Raw genomic sequence first — 22,979 nt, 5'->3', positions numbered from 1 at the left:
CAGCACTACTTAGGCAGAGGCAGAAGGACCCTGCCCACCCTGCAGGAACAATTGGATGTCAGAGCTAATAATTTATGCAATTTATGCATATTATAGCATATTTTAATGGAATGTGTTGAAACCAAAGCATAGTTCAGCACAAAGATAACTCAGGAAAAAAAGCTTCTTAATGGCATCCAACAGTGAGCTGGACAGTGACTGCAGGTGGAACGAGGCGTTACCAGTCAGTACATGCAGCAGAGTGAGAAGCAAGGCCCGTGCTGTACACCTGTCAGCCACAGCCATCCATCTCTAAACACCGCCATCAATGGCATCGACTGCCCTCATACACATTTATTTCAAGCAGAAACAGAAACAGCTCTCCTTCCTCAGATTCAGTGCATAGTACAGCAACCTCAGTAGAAATGGAAACGATTTTTTTTTTTTTTTTTTTACAAAGGTTTATTCTTCAAAATGTCCAAAATGTGCCTAAAAGATGTCCAAATCCTGAGTGTGGTCCACCTCGATGGCTTCCTCAGCATCCAGCTTGGTTTCACCAGCTCCTTCCTGGGCTTCATCAAGAGAGGCCAGGGCCTCATTAGTGTCACTTGCAAAAGTTTCTCGTGATGTATCATCATCCTCTTGAAAATTTAAACTTTTAATAGCTTGTTTCATTTTTTTCCCCAATAGCTGTGTTCTTCTTTTTCTAGCAGCCTTTTTATTTTCATACTCCTTTTGATTTTCAATGTAGAAAATATCCTGAAATAAAAAAAAAAAAATTGGCTAAAATAATAAACAAAAACCATCCCATATTATTTGTTATAGGTACATTGAGGCAGGACTTTTATAGTCATTTTTTTTTTCTCACAAAAAAGGACTAGTAATCTCATTATCTGAACAGAGTTCATGATATTAAGTGCCAACTGTTATATTTGAAACCAGTCTACTGTTAGGTAGGCCATGCTTATTCTACCATAACACATCATCCCACATATGTGTTTGCTAAAAGAAACTACCACGGGGAAATTTTGTTTAGAATTTAAGTAAACTATAACTGATAACACACACACACACACACACACACAACCAGAATAAATGATTTACTACTACTAACTTTGAAACATCCTAACTATATATGACTACAAAACTATATATGTGCTATGAAATTAAACTAACCTATGTAAGAACATGCTACTTGCAAAATGTAACAACAATTCCATCTCTTCAAAATATTATTGTAGGGCTGGAAAGACGGCAGTTAAAGGATATTGGCTTGACGGAAAATTTCTTACAAATCATTCATACCTTCTCCCAGGAGTATTACTTTCCCCAGGCAAGTCCTGAACATACCCTCCACCCCCCACCACACATACTTTTAGGAGACATCCTTATCTACTGGAAGGTCTTCCTTAGGCCTTGGAGGCTGTGACACACATAAAGAAGCCAGAGGTCTCTTCATGAGGCTATGAAACATTTGTCCCTGTGCTTGCTCAGGAACAAGATAATGAAAACAAAGGAAACTTTAAAAGGTCAACAAGATTCGGTGGGCTATAAGAACTGGTCACAGTTGAGCAAGCCTCTTCCCACTGTACACTCAGGCAATGACGTGACATGTACAGCAACAAAGTTAGTTACATTAGCTGAAGTCACCATGCCAGAATTTGAATAGCTGTAGCAGCTTTGGCCTGAGGATTTTTCTTGGGCACTCTGACCTCTAAGAGTTAATAATACACTGCTTGGGACATGGCATTATGCCTGGGCTGGCTTGAAGATTTTGTTTTGGTCTAGCATTCTTGTAGCAACCAGAGCTACCAGCCTGAGAACAGGCTGTCATATGCCTCTAGATTCTTAAAAATTAGGTTATGGGTTAATAAGTAAAAATGTTAACTCTTTATCAATTGTGTCAAAACTTAAAGGAAAAGACTGGAAATGATAACTCTGTTCTGTCATATTTTATTAATGAGCAAAAGGGAGTGAAACACATGTCCAAAAACAAAAATGATATGATCGATGTTTTGGAACAACATGAATATATCCCTGTTTACTAAATTCTGTATAAATAAAGAAGCACTCTGGATGCTAGTCTGTCAGGGCTGCAAGATTCTCCCAACCATCATGGCTGACTCCTTATGACCTCTGCCGAGACCTGTCCATAGCCAGAGATAGCTCCCAGCAAGGTTGTAGGCCTTAGTGGCCAGCTCTCTTAGTCACTGAGTCCTCTCATTGGCCCTACTGCATGTTCTTAAAACTGATTCTCAAAACGCTAGACCAGACCAGCAGTGGTGGCACACATCTTTAAACCTAGCACGCAGTGGGCAGAGGAAGGCAGATGTCTGTGAATTCGAGGCCAGCCTGGTCTACAGAGGTCTACTGTCTTGAGTTCCAAGACAGCTGGAGCTGTTAAACAGAGAAAACCTGTCTCAAACAAACAAAAAACAAAACAACAAAACAAAAAGAAAAGAAAGACTGAGTAGAAGTCCAAAAAGTACTATGCATCTTTTTTCTCCTATTTCTGAAACAGGATCTCATCTAACTCTGAGATCCACCTGCCCTGCCTCTACCCAAGGGCTAGGGTTAAAGGTGTGCACTGCACTCCCATGCCTGGCTCCCCTCTATCTTCTAAATGGGATCTTCCCTGGACTGTGCAGTCATCCTCCTGTCTTTGCTTCTGGGTGCTGGGATTACAAGTGTGGGCCCTAAGGACACAGCCATTGCCATTACCTTAATTTGCTCTTCACTGATGCTAGGAGTGTTCTTCAGGAGATTCAGAAAAACCCCACCGGGTGTTCTTCTTCGACTACCATTCTATGAAAAGGAATGAAAAAAATTCAACTACACACACTTCCATAGGCAATTTTTTTTTTGAGAATATTTCGAATTTATTCTTTGACAATTTCATAAATGAAGACTGATTATTTATTTAACAGTGCTGAGACAGAAGTCAGGGCCTCTGCCATGCTAGGAAAGTGCCCAGTCACTGAGCTAGAACCCCAGTTCCTAGACCACGGGCTCCATGAATGACCAGGACATATTTGAATAGAAGTATGCTTATGGAACAGCCAGTACCAGATTTGAAACCAAGATCTGATTCTGTTTTTTTTTTTTTTTTAAGAATTTTAGATTTAAATATATACATTGAGATATATGTATCGATTGCTGTTTCCCACCACTCATGATGGACATATTCTATAAAGTAGTCACAAACACTGAATTAGCAAATATTAAAACACAGCTCTAGACATAATATAACATTAGATTTGGGCAAACTTGAGTCCTGTTTAAGGACATTTTATTTAAAACAATCTGTTGGGGTTAAGGGTGTAGCTCAGTGGAAGAGGGCATATTTTGCACAAGACTGGGTTTTAATCAACTACCGAAATGACAACAAATTAAAAATCAACCAACAAAACTACTTGCACACACTTATGGATTCACTGATACTGGATAATGACCAAAAGCATTACAAATCTTTATTAAATGGAGCTTACTGAATATAATTTTTCCCTTACGGCATGCCACAGTCCTCTTGAGTTGACAAGTGTTAGTCAGTACCCTCAGACTACCCATGGAGGCCAGCTAACCACCAGAAAATACAGCACAGAAATGTGAAACACATAGCACTATGTAAAAAAACCTGGAGAAGGACACTAGCTCACAGAGCAAGAGGTAAAACTCTGATTTAGCATATTCTAGAATGAAATGTGCACTTCAACCAATCAAAGACCCCCAAGAACTGTATTTTAGTCAAAGTGAAAGTGAAATGTGAGCACAAATTCTCCCCACTGGAACCTGCCCATTTCTTCTCTAGTCTTATGTGGTGGTCTGAGTAAGAACGGCCCCACAGGCTCATGTCTGAATGCTTGCTGCCAGTTAGTGGAACTGTTTGGGAAGAATTAGGAGGCGTGGCCTTGCTGGCGGACACTGGGGACCTGGCCAGTCCGAGTGTGTCTCTCTGCTCATGTCTGTCTTCAGATGTGAGCTCTTGGCTACCGCTCCAGCGCCATGCCTGCCTGTCACTACACTCACAGACTCCAACCTCAAACTCTAGGTCCCAAGTTCAATGTTTTCTTTTATAGGTTGCCTTGGTCATGGTGTTTTAAGCACAGCACTAGGACAGTAACTAAGACATCTTATGTCCTATTCTCTCCTTAATTTTATTCAGCCACAAAGACCCCCTTGTTCCTATCAGGCACCAGGAAGAGATTAGGTCAACATGCACAAAGTTCAAGCCCACTTTTTTATTTAGTCCAATGTGGATTTTCTTGCTTTAAGTTTTAGTTTTGAGCTAGATATGTGGTGCACACCTTTGATTTCAGTACTCAGAGGCAGAGGCAGGTGGATCTGTGAGTTTGAGGCCACTTGGTCTACATAGTGAGTTCAAGGGCAGCCAAGGATACATAGAAAAATCAAAAAAAAAAAAGGGCAGCCAATCCCACATCGGAGCAGACCAGCATTCTGTATAACTACAAGACAGAACACAAAACAAGAAAGTTAAAAAAAACAAAAAAACCAAACAAACAAACAAACAAACAACAAAAACAGTTTTTAGTTTTGAAAAGATCACATTGAAATGCCAAGTACCTTGAGTATTCGTGGCATCCTGCCAAACTTTGCACGCACGGCAAATTCTTGCTCACTTTGAGCATTTCTGGCCTAGCAGGTGCCTGCTCTCCCGTCATCCACGCTGTCACACACATGGCCTAGTCCTGCAGCACTTAATGCTTTGCCTTTTAAGCCTGTTCTCATCTCTACCTGACCACTTATTTACACACCTCCACCCTCTTCCTTACACCTTCTTCATTTGATCTATTTATTTCCCCTTAGTGCATAGACTTGTCAATACACTCGAAATTATATTTATTACTCTTAAAATTTTTTTACATTAATTTTTTTCAAGAAAGGTGTGCATACATGTGGAGTTCAGTGGACAACTTGCAGAAGCTAGCTGGCTGTTCTAAGCATGACTCCACCATGAGTGGATCTAGGGAGGAACTCAGATCATCAAGCTTGGCAGCAAATGCCTTTACCCACCTAGCCATTTCAAAGGCCACTATTTTTTGTTTGTTTTTTGTTTGTTTTTTTGAGACAGGGTCTCACTATGTAGGCTGATGAGTCGGAACCTTACTAGGTAGGCCAGCTCAGTGATCCTCCTGTCTCTGCCTCTCATGTGCTGGGATTGTATGTGTCACCAGGCCTGGCTTTATAATTATTGCAATAAACTCAATTTTTCTTGTCTTCAACCTCAACATCTCTCAGTACAAAGTAGGCACTCAATTATTCAAAGAGAATACATCAAAAGTGCACTTGAATTCACATCTCAGTATTCAGCAGACCAGTATTAACCTACTTGAATATAGTTTTCTTTTTTAAAAAGTTACAATAAACCTTTAATTTCATGTTCAAATAAATGAAAATCTAAACAAGTGATATGACTAATTTTATCTTTTGTTGCTGATTTCTATAATTTAAGTTTATAGGCTGTTTTTTTCAGCCAATGCTATCAATCTTTTTTCAAAATATTAATATTATATGTGGTAGTGTGAATGCTGGTACCCAGAGGCCAGGGGCATCAGATCCCTGTGGGGCTGGAGTTAAAGAAGGCTGTGAGGCATCCAGCATGTGTGCTGGGAACTAAACTTGCACCCTCTCCAGAACACTATGTGCTCTTAACCCTTCAATCCTGCAGGCTTCTTCTCTCTCTATTCCCACAGCTTTTTTTTTTTTTATCTACTTCAGTGCTGTGCCTGCTGGGTAACACACCAAACCAAGAGCAGCAGGAGAGAAGGAAGACAGTCACACTCTCATCCTTACCTCACAGTGAAAGCTGAATGAATGGAATCTGTAAAACCACCTTCTCAGTGATACTGCCCTTGGCCTTGCCAGAGAAGACACAGTGAACAGTTTTTCTCAAGCCCTTTCCCACTCCAGGGGCTTTTTCAGATGCCTTTCCTTCTTACCCGACCACCCGTGAACTTTTACTACACGCAGATATACTGTTTATCCGTTTGTGAGCTGACTTATTTCTGAGGCAGGGTCTTGCCCAGGCTGTCCGGGAACTCCAGCAATCCTTTTGCCTTGGCTTCCTGAATGCTGAGACTACAGGCAAATCACATCACACCAAGCTCGACTTGGGTTTTACAACTTCAGTGTTTTCAAGACAGGGTCGGACTCTGTAAACTAGGCAGGCCTTGCACCCATGATGCCTGGCATTAAGCTATGTACCCTATGTGTACCATCTCATCTAATCCTTAGAGCACAGGATTCATCTTCATTTTCTACTGAGGAGACGGAGCACAAGGAATCGAATAATTCAGCTAAAGTACAGTAAGCTGTGCTCCAAAGCCAAACCCTTCAAACTTGACCTTTCAGTTCCTTCCCAACAGGCTGTCTTAAAATGTCTGAGGATAGCTGGAGGAGCCACAGTGAAGCCCTGTCATCAAAGCGGGGGTGGGGAGGGCAACAGAGAGGCGAGTTTATTCTGCTAAAAAAAAAAAAGAAAAAAAGCCAGATGATACTATAAAACCAGCCACAGGCACCAGGCAGTGGTGGCACACATCTTTAATCCCAGAACTGGGAGGCAGAGGCAGGCATGCTGTGGAATAATCCTTCTGTACACTATGAATATGTATTATTCTCATTGGCTAATAAAAGCTTACAGCTGGGCAGGAAGTTAGGCGGAAGAGTCAGACTAAAAATGATAGGAAGGAGGTAGAGTCAGCCAGCCGCCAGCCGCCGAGCAAGCAGGACATGTAAGAAATGAGGAAACAAGCCATGTACCAAGTGGCAAATATAAATAGAAATATAGGTTAATTTAAATTTAAGAGTTAGCTTGTAGGCCGGGCAATGGTAGTACACGCCTTTAATCCCAGCACTCGGAAGGCAGAGTCAGGCAGATCTCTGTGAGTTTGAGGCCAGCCTGGTCGACAGAGCGAGATCTAGGAAAGGGGCAAAGCTACACAGAGAAACCCTGTCTCAAAAAACAAACAAACAAACAAACAAAAACAACAACAACAACAAAAAAACCCCAAGAGTTAGGTTGTAACAAGCCTGAGCTATGGGCCAAGCATCTATTAATTCATATTCAGCCTTTGAGTTGGTTATTTGAGACCAGGCAGTGGGGACAGGAAATGTCTGTTTACACAGGCAGATCTCTGTGAGTTCGAGGCCAGCCTAGTCTACAGAGAAAGTTCCTGGACAGCTAGGGTTACACAGAGAAAGCCGGTCTCAAAAAACCAAAACCCAAACCAACCAACCAACCAACCAACCAACCAACCAACCAAAAACCAAAAACCAAACCTAGAAACAGTAAAGCAGTCTTACCATTATGAAAAGACCACCATTTTGTTCAACTTCAGCAGTTTCCATCAAAAGTTCAATGGCCTTTTTGGTCCCAATTATCCTCACTACTCGGGCTATCAGGTCTTTCTTCGGTTCCTGTAACCTGTCGAGAACACAAAGCAATTACTACTTGTTGAAATCTATTCCCCAGTATAGTTCTCAACTGGAACCCAAACCTTACTGCTAACACCTGCTTTTCTTTCTAATCGCCATCCATTAACCATGGAGCCACTGACACAGAACAAGCTGCTCTTTCAGTCCCCAGAGGATGTTAACCTCAATTCTATATTAACTCTTAAACTAAGCCTCTTCATTTGCCTTGTTGATTACGGCAGTTCCCAAAATAAATAAGCATACAGAGGGAGGTGAATGAATTCAACTCTAAATGTAAAGACAATAAACTGGTTCACTTCTGCCAAACCAAGTAACAAACATATAATATGCTTTCAGTTATTATGCTTCAAAATTAACCTTCCAATATCTACAAATGATTTCTTATAGTTCGATCCTAACGGCCTTACCTAATCTGCACACGTCAATTCTTTCCAATGTCAGACACATTATTTTCATTCTGTTCTTCAGAGATCAATGATTCAGGGAGCTTGAGTAACTCTAACTGGGTCAGACAGAGCCCATGGTCCCCGGAGATAAGAAAAACAGTGCAGAAGCCTTTTTAGTTTCCAATCAGACCCAGTACCTTGGTTTCTCCTCACAGGAGGCAATGCAATACTGTGGAAAAGTATCAGACTAGGAGGAGCAAGAGACCAACGTTCAGCTTCAGGTCTGACCCCCACAAAGCTGATGACCTTGTGCAAGTCAGGTAACTACTGGGTCTAAGCTTCCTTATCTCCAAGGGAAACTTTAGTTTATAAATTCTACATTTCTTTTCCGAATGCAAATTCCAAACTTCTATCTAACATTTTCTGTATGTGTAAGTGTATTGTCTGCATGTATGTCTCATGTTTAATGCCCAGGAGGCCAGAAGAGGATGCTGGTCCCCTGCCACTGAACTTGAAACCCAGGCCTGATTCTTACTTTTTTTAAGATTTTTATTTTTTGTGTATGAGTGTTTTGCCTGCATGTATGCATGTGTACCATGTGCACTCAATGCCCACAAAGGCCTAAACAGGGTGTTAAGCTTGCCTGGGACTGGAGTTACAGATGGCTGTGAGCTGCCATGTGGGTACTGGGAATCAAATCTGGCTCCTCAGGAAGAACAGCCAGTGCTCCTAACTAATAGTCATCTCTCCAGTTTGCAAACATCTTGACTATTAAAACCAAAACTTACCAGTACTGGTGTTGCCTGAAACACTGTTTCCCTAACAGCAATATTTATTTTCAAATATGTAACTATTGACTTAGAGCTAATAAAAGTTAATTAGAATCTGAATCTGTGAAAAATGCATGAGTTGTCAATTTAGTATCTGCCAAACAATTCTAATTACCCAAAAGAAATGAAAATATATGGTCAAAGGATTTGCAAGCAAAGGTTCACTAACAGCATTACTCATAATAAATAAATATAGACTATCCATCAGTCTGGATATACATAAATCTATATACATCCAGTAAAATCGCAGACTATTGTAGTGAATGCCTGTAATCTCAGCCCTTGGGAGGTAGAAGCAGAAGGAGAGTTAAAGACCCACCTTGGTACATAGTAAGTTTCAGGCTGACCTGGGCTATGGGAAACCTTTCTCCAAAACCAAACCCCCAAATCACACAAAAAGCAACACCCCTTATTTACAAATTAAGAAAATAAGCTGGGCGGTGGTGGTGCATGCCTTTAATCCCAGCACTTGGGAGGCAGAGGCAGGTGGATCTCTGAGGTCAAGGCCAGCCTGGTCTACAGAGCTACACAAAGAAATCCTGTCTTGAAAACAAACTACAAAAAAGGTATACTGCATGGCTGCATCTGTATGGCAAATTTACAAGGACAGGAAGTATACTTGTCTGGGAAGGAGAGCAAGGATATTAACAGTAAATGGATATATGGACATAGACAAAGAATTTTACTGGAGAGAAAAGGTTTTAAATGCAATGGTTATAAAAATATAATAATAATAAAGCAATGGTTGTAAAACTGGATAATTTGTCTCCATAAAAAACACCTGAAAATGAGTGATTATTATATTAACATATCAGTTATTTTAATTTTCATTTCACAAATAACATTAAAATAATTACATCTGTTTATTTGTGTGTATGTGTGTGTGTGTGTGGGGGGGTCATGCCATGGCACAAATGTGGAGGTCAGAAGACAGCTTGCAGGAGTCAGTTTTCTACTTCCACCGCATCAGATCAGGGATTAAACTGGCACCAGGCTTAGTGACAAGCGCCTTTACCAGCTGAGCCACCCTGCCAGGCTCCCCCTTAGAGACAATATCTCATCTAGCCCAGGCTGGCATCAAACTCCCTATGTAGCTGAGATGATCTTTAACCTTCAGATCTTCCATCTCCTTAGTGCTATGGGGTGCTAAGGATTGAACTTTGGGTCTCAAACATGTCAGTCAAGCACCGTACCAACTGTGCCAGGTCTCCAGCTCCAAGTTATCTTTGAAAAGACACAATGCATTCATAGTCAAATATGCCCTGGGTTAGTTCCTTTAAGAAAAATAAAATAAAACAAACAAAAAACCCTCAGCCAGGTGTGGAACACACACCTTTAATCCCAGCTCTGAGAGGCAGAGGCAGGTGGATCTCGGAGTTTGAGGCCAGCCTAGTCTACACGGCAAGCTCCAGACAGCTGGGACTATAGAGAGACCCTAAAAACAAGTGAACAAATGAACAAAACCCTCACAAAGGAATGTATTTAGCATCTACCTTACTTCCCTGTAAAGACCAGCTATGTAGTCCAGTGCTTACCTGAAAGCAATTTCATCAGCCACTTTCTCCTGAGCGTCGTCTTCTGTGATCTCGTAGCGGCCTTTGTAGTTCATTTCCAGTCTGTGACCCAGTCTCTCTTTGACGGGCCGCTTCCGTTTGAGATGACCCTGCCCGTTCTCTTCTTCCTTTGACCCGGGTTTTTTGTCACCACGCATATATTCATCTAGGTCTTTGTCTAACTCTTTTGTATACTCTTGAGATTCCCGCTTCAGTTTCTTAGCAAGCAAATAATTATAGGTCTCAGACTGCCTGCTTTTGTCAATGGTGCCCTCCATCCCCAAGATGCCGAGTTCAATGGCCACTGCATCTTGGTTTTGCTCCTGGAGCACGGCACCCCAAATGTTGTTCACCTTCTTTCCTCCGTTGAGAGCGGTTTTCTGACTGCTCTGACCAAACGGGAAAGGCTCTGGTTTGGGAGGAGTATTAAAACATTTTTGTCGCTTGTGTTTCCAAGGAGAGCACTCTTCATCTGAATCCACACTCTCCTCACTTGAATCCACATTCTTAACTGTCCGATAGTTTGATACCGGCGCGCATGCAACACTGCCCTCACCTAGTACTTTCTGCAAGGGAAAGAAATCGGAGTCAGTTCCACAAAACATTCATTCCACCTACCACGGGCTATTTTTTTACAATGATGTAGTACTGTGCATGCCTGTCAGCCCAGCATCCCAGAGGCTAAGACAGGAGGATCAGAAGTTTAGGGACACCTTAGGGTACACAGTGGGTTCAGGCCTGTCTGAGCTGCATACCAAGGCCGTCTTAAGGAGAAAAGGAGGGAGAAAGAATGTAGGAGAGATTCAACTGGAGCACCCAAAACAATCATGCTCCAAAGACAACTGAAATAATCTAGTCCCTATTAAATTAACTCAGTTCTGAAAGATCTCCTTCTACAAAATTTACCAAAGCCTTTACTCCTCACTTTTAAAGACCACATCTGTGAGACTGACATACACAATAATTGTTACTGGCAGTTAAGACAAAGTTTGTTATCTTTCTCTCCAAAAATATATTTTCTAGTTGGGTGTATCAACTTCCTTTATATGGTTCTGTGGCTACTCCTTTAAGATTTGATGGGATAGTAGAGCTTAGCAACCCACAACTTCAATCCCAGCACTCTTGGGAGGCAGAGGCAGGCAAATCTCTGTAGGTTCAAGGCCAACCAGGGCTACATAGTGAGGCCCTATCACCAAAAAAAAAAAAAAAAAAAAAAAGATTGATGGTAAACTCTTATGGGAAGAATACCAGACATATTACTTTTTTTTTTTTTTGGTTTTTCGAGACAGGGTTTCTCTGAGCAGCTTTGCTCCTTTCCTGGAACTCACTCTATAGACCAGGCTGGCCTCAAACTCACAGAGATCCGCCTGCCTCTGCCTCCCGAGTGCTGGGATTAAAGGTGTGGCCACCACGGCTGGGCTAGACAGAAATATTACTTTTAACTGTAGGTTTCATCAGGTGTAGTAGTGCACACCTTTAATCAGCACTCAGAAGGCTGAGGCAGGAGGATCCTGGTTTTAAAGACAATTTGGGCTACAAAAGAGACCCTTATTCAAAACAAGCAAACAACAAAACCACTCAAAATTCAGACTTCACAGCACTGTTAACCAATTACTAATGTAAAAAAAATTTAAAAGGGCTGAAAAAATAAGGTCCTAGTATTAATGTCCTAAGACACCTACATGTGAAGATAATCACTTAAAAAACTTTAACAACTGACACTGGCGGTGGTGGCCCATGCCTTTAATCCCGGTGCGCTGGGGAGGTAGAGGTAGCAGGATCTCTGAGTTTGAGGCCAGGCCAGGCTCCAAAGCTACACAGAGAAACCCCGTCTGAACAAACAAACAAACAAACAAAAATTAACCACCACATACTAACTACACAAATTTATGCTATATAATATGATGCTTCAATATACGTATATATTTCACAATGATCAAATCAGGGTTGTTAGCTTATCTAGCACTTTAAACATTTATCATTTCTTCATGGTGAATAGATCCTTTTATGGGGGGGATACGTGTGTACATTACACTCGGCTCATGAGTACAGGGGTATTGAACTCAGAGCCTCCTGCATGCTAGGCAAGCACTCTACCATTGGGCTACATCTCCACCCCCTGGCTATTTTGAAATATACTCTAATTAGTCACCCTACTAAGCACTGCAGCCCTGAGTTTACTTCTAACTCTAACTTTGCCCTCCATCGTTGCTTTTTATACTAAGCACAAGACCAAACATTCGTTGAATTCCTCTTAGGTATTTAAAATGAGTGAGATGACTCAAGCCAGTAAGTGAATAAATAGTTCGCCGGTGATAACCGCAGCCAACACTGGCCAGGCCTTACAGTGTGCAGAAGTCCGAATCATACCTTTACACCCGGGGGCGGTCTATCATGCCAGTCCCACCTGAACACCAAAACAGGGCAGTTAAATATTTTGCAGACAGCGGTGGTGCCAAGGATTGAGTGCGGGTAGCCTTGCAGGAAAGCCCTCGGAGAGAATAACGGGAGTCTCAGAAAATCAGCAGGCTGCCTGGAGTGCTAGTGCTCGGTGATCACCCAGCACTTCTGGGGTGTCAGAGGCAAGACGACAGCTCCAGTGCCAGATCAGCCGTGGGCTACACAGCGAGATTCCATCCATCTGCCACCCTGGGCGGCCGAAACAAAGCCTGGTGGCTCCATGCAGCGCGTGGAAGCAGACCAAACTCGGGGGGAGGGGGGGACCACGACACTGAAGACCGGGCCCCGAGTACGCAATGAGCTCCCTATGCACCCGCCAGGGTCAACAGAAGAGCATCAGAAGCAGTTTCAGCTCTCCGTTCCCCACCTTTGGGGGGGAAAAAAAAATCTATCTCCACGGGGCAGCTGTGCAGGAGCCGGGAAGTTCGCAGAAGGCAGGAGCCGCAAGAGAGCGGGGTGCACGCGTGTTCCGGAAAACCGCGAGGCCGGGTAGCCGGCGGGAGCGCCCCCGCCGCCGCCGCCGCCGCGGCCTCCGACTCCCTGCATCCCCGAGGCCGCCCGCGCCCCTCCATCCCGGCCGCGCTCCCTCCCCGGACCCCCGACCCCCGGCGTCCGTCCCCCGCCCCGGCCCCGCGGCGCCCTCTTCTCGCTCACCGCCATCTGCATCGGCCTGTCGCTGGGGACCACCGTCATGTCGGAGTCCGAGTCGGAGAGCTGCCCTCTTCCATGTCGCCAGCTTCCAGCGCCATCTTCCCGCGGCGGCGCGCGCAGGGTCAGGGGAGCGCTTCCGGCGGCGGCGGCGGCGGCGGCGGGCGGCGGCGGCGGGCGGCGGGGGGCGGGGGAGGGAAGGCCTCGCGCTCCGCCGCGCTCCGCCGCGCTCCGGCGCCCCCGTGCGGCCGGGCCCCGCAGAGCCTCACCATAGCCCGACTCGCCGCTGGGAGGCGGGGTCCGCGCGCCCGGCGACTTCCCCGCCCTCCCTCCTCTCCCCGACCCGAGGTAAGGCGGTGCCCCCGGGATGCCGCTCCCCCGGATGCTCAGGACGGCCCTTCCGGCTGCCGGTCTTCGCCGCCGCCGCCGCCTCCAGCTCCGCTCCCCGCCTCCCTCGCCTGTTCTCCCGAGGCTCGCACGCTCCCGCCGGCTCGCTCCCGTTCCCGGGCCGCCGCCTCGGCTGCCGCTGCTTTTCCTGAGTCGCCCCTTAGGCTAAAAGTAACGAAGCCCTTCTTCCGAGATGATAAAGAAAAACGGCCCACCCACCTCACCCCGGAGTGTTTAGCGAATCGAGGCTAAATTATTTTTAAAGTGCCGTTAATGGTAATGATAGGCCTTTATGGTAATGTTTATTTTTTTTTCCCCCTTTAACCTTAGCTGGTGGAGGCCAGGGCTGTTTGAGCCTCTGTTGGGCAAGAAATAAATCATGTTACAGCTGCCACGCCATCTTTGTGAGCTTTGACCCTCTGGAACCAAAAGACAAAAATAAACCCACTTCTATTAACTAAATAAATGAATCAATAAATAAATCATGTTCCATTTTTCCAGTATGAGGTGGTTTGGGGCTCAATTACAGATAAGCAGGAGGCGCAAGCCCACCCCCTACCGCCACTGTCCCCAACCATACCCCTGGCTTCCCTGAGTGGGCAGCTGGTGCCCGCTTGTCTAGACACCCGTTTATCCTAGAGTTGAAAAGTTACAGGTACTCTGCCGTGTGACTGAGCCGCTGATGATCGGGAAAAGGGAATCCCAAAGCTCAGGAGATGCAATAGATAAGGCTTTAATGTTCTGAGCCAATAGGATGGGGAGTTTGGGGAGGGTGCTTTGCTAGGTGAGAGCAAAGTTATGTAGCTCTCTGGAGTACCAGACTATGGGAAGAGGGCCTTTAAAAATCACTGTTTCTCAAAACCCAAAGCCACCCCTCCCCAACCAAAAATAAAAAATAAAATTAAAAAATAAATCACTGTTTTGTGCCAAACTGGTATACCAGTCCTTTTAGTAGGCAGACATTCGTGTATACTTGAAAAACAAAACAACCGAATTATTGTTTCTTTTTTCCTTTTTGAGACAGGGTTTCTTTGTGTAGCTTTGCGCCTTTCCTGGAACTCACTCACTTTGTAGACAGGCTGGCTCGAACTCACAGAGATCCGCCTGCCTCTGCCTCCCGGTGCTGGATTAAGGCGTGCGCCGCCGCCGCCGCCGCCGCCGCCCCCCGCCCACCACCACCACCCGGCAATTATTGTTTCATGCCAGAGTGGTATGCCCGTCATTTTAGTAGGCCAATATCCATGTCTGTAGAATTACTGTAAAATAAAAATTTTCACTTTCCCTGTCTCTTGACTTTGTTATTACAAAGCGAGGGTTCTCATTTCTCACATAGTTGAAAGGTTTTAGTCCCTTCCCCAGTGACCTAAGCCAAGGACTCTCAGCGAGCAACTTAACAGACTGCTCATGCAGCCAGCAACTGAAAGCATTACATAGACACACTGCAGCTGGGTGGGTATGTAAGGAGTGTCCTAGCCCATGTTGCAGAGCGTGGATCCTTTCTCGCAGGTTTCCGAAGGGAAAGGGTCTATGCTATGTGGCCGATGAGTAGTCCACAGTACCCTTGTAACCAGGAAGTCTCTGCATTCTCAGCGGCAAGGGCTGGTGGTGGGTGAAAGGGTCTTGAGTTGTGAGGAAGGGGGCGTGCAGAGGATGAGCCCATTTAGTTAATGTGTATCCATCCTACAGGCTGTGTCACTAATAGCTCCTGTCGCCTTGGAGTCTGTTAGCCTGGGGCCTTTGGACAGAATCTCTATGGGGGAGGAGACATTGCTTCAGGCTGGCATAACCTGAGCAGAGTCTCTTATCAGCTCCAGCAATCGGCTACTTGATGACAAAGCAAAACTCTGACTCTGGAAGGTACCATCCCAGCTGCGGCTGTGTCAGGTAGCCTATGCCTGAGGTTTAGGATATCAAAAGGCGAGATGAACTACAATGACTGTTTTCATTCAGGCTAGACGGGAGCACTGTTCCTGTGACAGATACAAACATGGTCCTTCATTTATGTGAAGGATGGTGACTTGATTGACATAAGCATCCTTTTTACATCCCTTTTGGCTATATAGCTAGGTTGTTGGACTTACTTTTCCAGTCAGCTGGGAGATACCCAGTATTAACAACACTGTACACAATTAAGAAGGGTTTCTCTAGGGGCTGGAGAGATGGCTCAGCAGTTAAAGGCACCTGCTGCTCTTGCAGAGGACCTGGGTTCAGTTCCTAGGGCTACAAGGAGCTGCCAAGTCCAAGGGTTAAGAGTCCCAGACACCTTATGCCCAAGAGCTTTGATATTAAATGTTGCAGGACCTGAGGGTTCAGGGGCTGCTACATTCATCAGGAGCCGTCTGCTGCCGACCACCATCACCACTCACTGCCCTTGGAAGCCAAGAATTACAACAGCTACAAGATTCCAGGACCACTGGTAGATGGGACCCAAAGCACCAAGCTTCCACTTGAGTAGCTAGAAAGCTGATGTCTCTGGTTTCTGGCTAATCTTGGTTTCCAAGTGGACAGGATTTGGAATCAATCACCTAGGAGGTACAGCTCTGAGCCCAGGCATGTCTGTGAGGACATTTCCAAAGGTTTCGCTGAGGAAGAAGACCCACCATGAAAGTAGGTGGTCCATGCCATGGGGTTGGGGTCCTGGGCTGAAGGAGAAAGCAAGGAGAGCATCAGCACACTCGTCTCTCTGCTTCCTACGTGGAGGTTTAAAGTGGCCAGCCACCTTACATTCCTACTTTGGTGTCTCCCACACTGTGACTTGGAAGTCACTCAGTTGCCTGGGCTTGGTCTGCATGGTTCGCGTCGAGTCTTGCTGTTCTTGACAAAGACTTGAGTTTGATTCCTCCTGAGTTTGGTCACTCCTGAGTACTGGTTTACAGGCATGTACAAACATGTCTGTCCCGGAAAGTGAACAACTCCACACCCGTGCACAAATGGTCAGCACTAACTGGACCCCAGGAGTTAATAATAACAACAAGAGACACGGAGTTGGGAGGGAAATGACTTGGGATTTCCAGGGGGAATTGGAGAGAGGTAATGGAGAATGGATACAATTAAAACATTTGCGTGCATGTATACAATTTTCAAAGTATTACGTTTTAAAAAGAAAAAAATAAAGTTTTGTTTTGTTTTTGGACAATGCTAGGATCACACAGAGTAGGCAAGAACTTTACAATGGAACTATACCCTAGGGCCAAGCTTTCTGATCCACAGAACCCTGTTTTCTTCAAGTCCCCAGCACACAGTGCTCTGCTCAATACTGGATCTGTCTGCTTCTTTGTTCGGTGTTACAACACCTCACAGCCAGCCATGTCAGCAAGTGTATCTTTGAACTCCTGGACCTTCCGAGCACTGGGATTCGAGGCATATACCACCATACCTGGCACATTTTATCTTTGCTAGGATATTGCATACCTGAGGTTATTTACCATGTATTATTTTGTATCTGGCCTCTTTTACTTTCGTGTAATGCTTTTGGTATTTATCTATGATTTTTAGGAGAATGGCAAAGACTTTTCCAGATGCTTCTACCATTTTTATTTAATCACGAATTAATGAGCATTTTAGTTGAATCCAAGCCAACCTAGTACTTAGTTATCAGTCTTGTGACTATAGTTAATATTGGTTTGAGTTCTACAGAGAAACAATAAGCCACATTTAGAGAGAGTTTTACAATATAGAATGATTGTGTAAATTGGCTCATGTGACTCTGGGGACAGAGGAGCTCACACAATCTTCCATCTGCCGACTGGAAACTGGGGAGACTAGTGGGATACTCCTGGGGTGAGTTTTTTTTTTTTTTTTTTTTTTTTTCCTGCAACTGGAGTTACAGACAGTTGTGAGCTGCCATGTGGGTGCTGGGAGTTGAACCCAGGTCCTTTGGAAGAGCAGTCAGTATTCTTAACCACTTAGCCATCTCTCCAGCACCTTCCTGGTGTGAGTTTGGAGGCTTAAGAAAAAGGAAAACCTATGATATAAATTCCAGTCCAAGTCTATTATAATATGGATATTTTCCTCAAAGGTGTTTTTTGTTTGTTTGTTTTGATTTGATTTTGAGAGAAGGTCTCACTGTGTAGCCTTGGCTGGCCTGGAACTTACTATGTAGACCAATCTGGACTAGACTGAAACTCCCAGAAATCTACTTGCCTCTGCCTCCCAAGTGATGAGATTAAAGGCCTATGTGACCATACCAAGCAGGGTTCATGCTTTGAGGGTTTTGTTTCTAGAATATGTAAGAAATGCTGGGATAGGGAAAGGAGCATTAGGTAGGGTACTTGCTGTGCAGGAATGAGTACCCAGGTTCAGATCCCGAGCACTCACTTAAATGCCAAGTGGGCATGGCAGCTCCCTGTAACCCTAGTCCTTAGGAGCTGAAGGCAGGAGATTCCCAGGGACTGTTGACAAGCCGGATCATCAAGCACTGGGTTCAAGTGAGAGATTTATAATAATAACAACAACAACAACAACAATAATAATAATACTAATATATAAGGTGGAGATGACAGAGAAAGACACCTGATGCTGACCTCTGTCTTCCACACACAGGCCCATGCACTCACGTGAACTCATGAGGTTTGCACTGGCAGAAATGAGACTGTTTTAAAGAGCTTTCTCTTTATCTAAGTCTCTAAATCTACCAGGCTGTTGAAGCAGTGAACCCCAAGAAATAGGGATTTCCCCGGGAATCTCATGCTGGAAAAAGGACAAGGCACAAGCAGAGGAGGGACTGGGGAAAAGGATTTTCCACAGCTCTAACTGCTCAGACTATAGACTGAGAAGAAAGCCCACACAGTGACGGGTCAATGAGCAGTGGATGGGACCACACCTTGATCTGAACTCTCTAGATGTGTGCGTCCTTGGCCTCTGTGCAAACTTTAATCTCATCCTGGGACCCGAAGATGGACTTTAGTGGGAGTCATGGATCTCTCTGTCCCTCTTCCCAAAGTGACTGCATTGAATAAATCTCCCTTTTCTGATTTTTACTATTAATTTATCTATTGCAACTGGCTCCTCAAGGATGGATGATCAAACATGACTTCTTGGAGCACAGACTGTGACTCCCAAGTTTGGTAAAAACACACATGGGCCCACATACGCAAACATGCATACACATGTGCAAAAAAGAGAAGAAGAAATGCTTATGGCTCTATAAGCCTGACTTTTAAAACATGTACCAATTTGACAGACTGTTCCTTAGGTGTTACTGGTTTTTTCCCCAATCCGGGTCCATTTTCCCTCTCAGGATTATGGAACTAAGCATCGACTGAGCAGAAAAAGGAGACTTACTTTTGGTTAAGAGCAAGAGAAATGGAGGATAAACTTTCAAATCCGTTTAACAATTCTTGGGCCTTGAGAGAGTTAAAAAGTGAGGAAGAGGAAAGGCTTAGAAAAAGGAGGAAGAATATTCACATTTTTTCAGAGATTGGATAGTCAGCATTCTGGAATTCAGGTGACACCCCTCTCCTGTCCCAGCCTTTTTTTTTTTTTTTTTTTTTTCTCTTTGCTCATTGCCATGGTAATTGTTACCAATCTGTGGTGGTAAGGCACAGGCCAGCAGTGTTATCCCCATAACCTGAGGAATTTATCGCCTTGGGGAATGGGGTAAAGTTAAACTCTTGACTACGCAGCAGAAAAAAAAAATTCCGGGACCAGCCAGAGAGAAGCAAAGTTAGCAAGCCTGGTCAGTAGAGATAAGGGGGCACACACTTCAGATTTAAGTGCTGGCTCCGAGAGAGGTGGAGAAGGGCTGTCCATACGCAAAACGGCTCAGAGCTCAACAGAACTGTGCTTAGGGGTCTCCGTAGTGGATACATTTGATTGCAATGTTCTCTTACATTGTGCCAAGAAAAGTAGTTTATAGCAAGGTTAAAGATTCAGTAAAGGTCAAAAATTAAGTAAAAAATATGGTCCAGTTTACTTTTTATGATTGTTTTTTTTTTTCTTTTTATTGTTGTTGTTGTTTTTCCGAGACAGGGTTTTGCCACCATCACCAGCTTGGTTTACTTCTCTAACATTAAAGCAATTTCTTTTTATAAGTGAAATTGTAAAGTGATTTTGACAAGGTACGTTCTTTAAGTTTGGATATGAGAGAGATGTGCTAACTGAACACACACACATTCTGGCCCTGAGGCGTCTGTAGCAAAAGCAGCGTTATCTCTGTAGGCCATCTCTTCTTGTTTTTTTCAATAGTGTTGAAATTTTTTTTTTTTTTTTTGACTCTTAGTCAGCAGGACATATAAAGTAGATTCTAGGGTGAGGGCTTAAATAACAGAGTTTTAAAGTAATCTTTTAGCCTCCATTCTTTCTCTAGGATTCTAACACTTTGCAAACAGCCTGCCTGCCTCCCTGCCTCCCTGCCCGCCTGCCATCCATCTGTTCTTCCTTCCTTTCTTCCCTCCCTCCCTCCTTCCTGCTCCCTCCTCCTCCCTCCCCTCCCTCCCTCTCTCTCTCTCTCTCTCTCTCTCTCTCTCTCCCTTTCCTGCTTTTTCCTTTTTTTTTTTTTTTCGATACAGGGTTTCTCTGTGTAGCCCTGGCTGTCCTGGAACTCACTCTGTAGACCAGGATGGCCACAAACTCAGAGATCCTCTTGCTTCTGCCTTCCGAGTGCTGGGACTGAAGGCATGCACCATCATGCCTGGTTACACCTGCCTTTTCAAGAATGGACATGACCAAAAAAGTGTGATTGATCATCTGGCCAGTTATACTGTAAACTCAAAACCCCCCAGGCAGAATATAATTTCCCTGCCCACTGAAATATTTGACCTGGAGGAGGCATGTGTCATGACCTTGCTGTTAAATTGACCTAAAAGCCCATGTGTTGAAAGCTTAGTTCCCAACTGGTGTCATTAATAAGAGGTGACTAATCATAAAAAAGCTAATCTCAACAACCCATTGAAGAATTAATAGCTGAATGGACTATTAGGAGGAGTTGGAGCCTGTTTGGGACAAGTGGATTACTGGGAGTATGCCTTTGAGGGGTCTATCTTGTCCCTGGCCCCCATCCGTTTCCTGTCAGCCATAAGGTGAGCAGCTTTTCTCCTCCATGGTCCTCTATTATGTCTTTCCAAGAGCTCAAAGGCAATACAGCCAGTCATAGACCAAAATCTCTACAATCGTGAGCCAAAAGAAATTGTTCTTTTAAGTTGTTTTTCTCTGGTATAGTATTGCTCTAAAAAACTGATGGACTTAGCAAATGTCCAACAATTTCCCTTCTCCTTCCTACACATTCTGCTACTGACTGGTGAGGAACGCAGGCATGAGCCTATAGCTTCCTCTCTCTGAGTCAGTGAGCTATACAATAACGCCTTTGCTGTAGTATTTAGGGCAATAACTAAAGACTTTTGGGTACCTTCCTGTGGTCTGCAGAGGACATTGTAAAAGCTGGAGGTCAACAATCTGTTGATTATGATAGCCTTGTAAATCTTGAAAATACCTTGGTTAGTCTTGGAGTCCTCTGCGCTGAAGGAGGATGGTCATCAGCTTCCAATAAACACACCTTAAAGGATTAATGTGTTGAAGTGCTGAGTTGAGCAGAATCTGATCTAAAATGCCAAAGCAGTAAAGGAGACAGATAGGAAGTGAAGGCAGAGATGCAACGCCTCCGTATCCAGTATTCAGTGACCCTAGAAGTATCTGCAGGCCCGAATGAAGAGTCAAGGCTGTGGGGAATAGCAGCGTCAGACTCCCTGTGACATTTCTAATTGTGGCAGTGGATGAATTTTATGGATAGCTAAGGATGTGACTAAACAGTTTGTCATAGCAAAGGTATTTCCTATGTTTTTCTCTAAGAGTTTTAGAATATTAGCTCTTACTTTTAGGTCTGTAGTGTTTTGAATTAGTTGCATATGATGTCAGCACTAGGCATGGCAGGCACTTTTAGGGGACAGGCTTATATGCTTATTAGCAAAAAGCTGCCCCTTATAAGTCTGGTAATATGACCACAACTTTATTTCCATTTTTAATTTATGTGTGTATGCATATACATATGTGTTCGTGTGTGTGTGTGTGTGTGTGTGTGTGTGTGTGTGTGTGTGTATGCTGCACTTGACTAGATGCCTCCAGAGTACAGAAGTGTCAGATCCCTTGGAGCTGGATTTACAGGAATCAAGACTTGGGAATCAAACTCAAGTCTTTGGCAAGAACAAGTGCTCTTGACTGCTGAGCCATGTTTCTAGCACCAAATTTTCTTTGATTTTCACTATTACTTGTCTTCTCTCTCTCTCTCTCTCTTTCTCTCTCTCTCTCTCTCTCTCTCTCTCTCTCTTCTCTCTCTCTCTATCGGTTGGTTTCTCAAGACAGAATTTCTTTGTGTAGCCCTGACAATCCTGGAATTCACTCTGTGGAAGAGGTTGGCCCTGAACCCAGAGATCCATTAACTTTGCCTCCCGAGTGCTGGGATTAAAGGTGTGTACCACCACCACCTGGCCCTTTATTTCATTTCTTAATCTGTTTATCTCCTTAAACATGGGACTTAGCTCCATTCCACTTCCTGGTTCTTCTTTTCTCCTCAAATTGTACATTTTGTATTTTTCCTCACTCAACTCACTCCTTTGATTTGAGTTAACACTGATAAACACACAACGGAGTCTATACTAGGCTGTTTTTTAAAATTTTTATTATTAAGAAATTTTCTATTCAATTTACATACCAACCACAGATCCCCTCTCCTCCCTCCTCCTGCCTCCCAGCCTTCCCCCATAACCCACCCCTCATTCCCACCTCCTCCAAGTCAAGGTCTCCCCAATGGGGAGTCAGCAGAACCTGGTACATTCAGTTGAATATACTAAGCTGTTTTGAGATTTTCTCTGCCAACAGAATTAATCCAAATATTTTCACTTTAGCTTCAGGCAGACTCTTTGGACAAGGGCAAAAAGCAGCCACGTTCTTCATCAAAAATCACAAGAATGATCTCTGGGCAACACACTAAAATTCTTCTCCTCTGAAAATTCTTAAGCCAGGCCCCCACAGTTCAGATCTTCCATGCTCCTACTAGTATGACCCATTAAGCAGTGCTTAAAGCATTCTACTGAAACCCAAAGTACCAAAGTCCAAATTCTTACAAACAAAACATGGTCCAACCTATGACAGCAATACCCCACTCCTTGTACCAACTTCTATCTTAATTAGGGTTTCTATTGCTATGAAGAGACACCATAATCATGACAATTCTTGTAAAGGAAAACATTTAATTAGGGCTTGCTTGCAGTTTCAGAGGTTTGGTCTATTATCATCATGGTGGGACAGGGTGGTGTGCAGGCAGACATGGTGCTAGAAAAGGAGTTGAGAGT

At 44.1% G+C, this 22,979-nt stretch overlaps 1 protein-coding gene across 1 annotated transcript; it reads right to left on the bottom strand.

Annotated features, from left to right (window-relative positions):
- Nucleotides 1-86: 86 nt before the first annotated feature.
- Phax (phosphorylated adaptor for RNA export) lies at nucleotides 87-13,409 on the bottom strand. Its single transcript, XM_028888317.2, is given in 6 exon segments — nucleotides 87-738; nucleotides 2,701-2,784; nucleotides 7,300-7,420; nucleotides 10,183-10,766; nucleotides 13,315-13,382; nucleotides 13,385-13,409. Coding segments are annotated over 6 exon segments (1,152 nt in total). The 3' UTR covers nucleotides 87-468.
- Between the last annotated feature and the right edge of the window lie 9,570 nt (nucleotides 13,410-22,979).

This window comes from Peromyscus leucopus, chromosome 19 (genome assembly GCF_004664715.2).
Source record: "Peromyscus leucopus breed LL Stock chromosome 19, UCI_PerLeu_2.1, whole genome shotgun sequence".
NCBI lineage: Eukaryota > Metazoa > Chordata > Mammalia > Rodentia > Cricetidae > Peromyscus > Peromyscus leucopus.
Note: the sequence above shows the minus strand (reverse complement) of the source record. Positions and strands in the feature narration are given on the sequence as shown.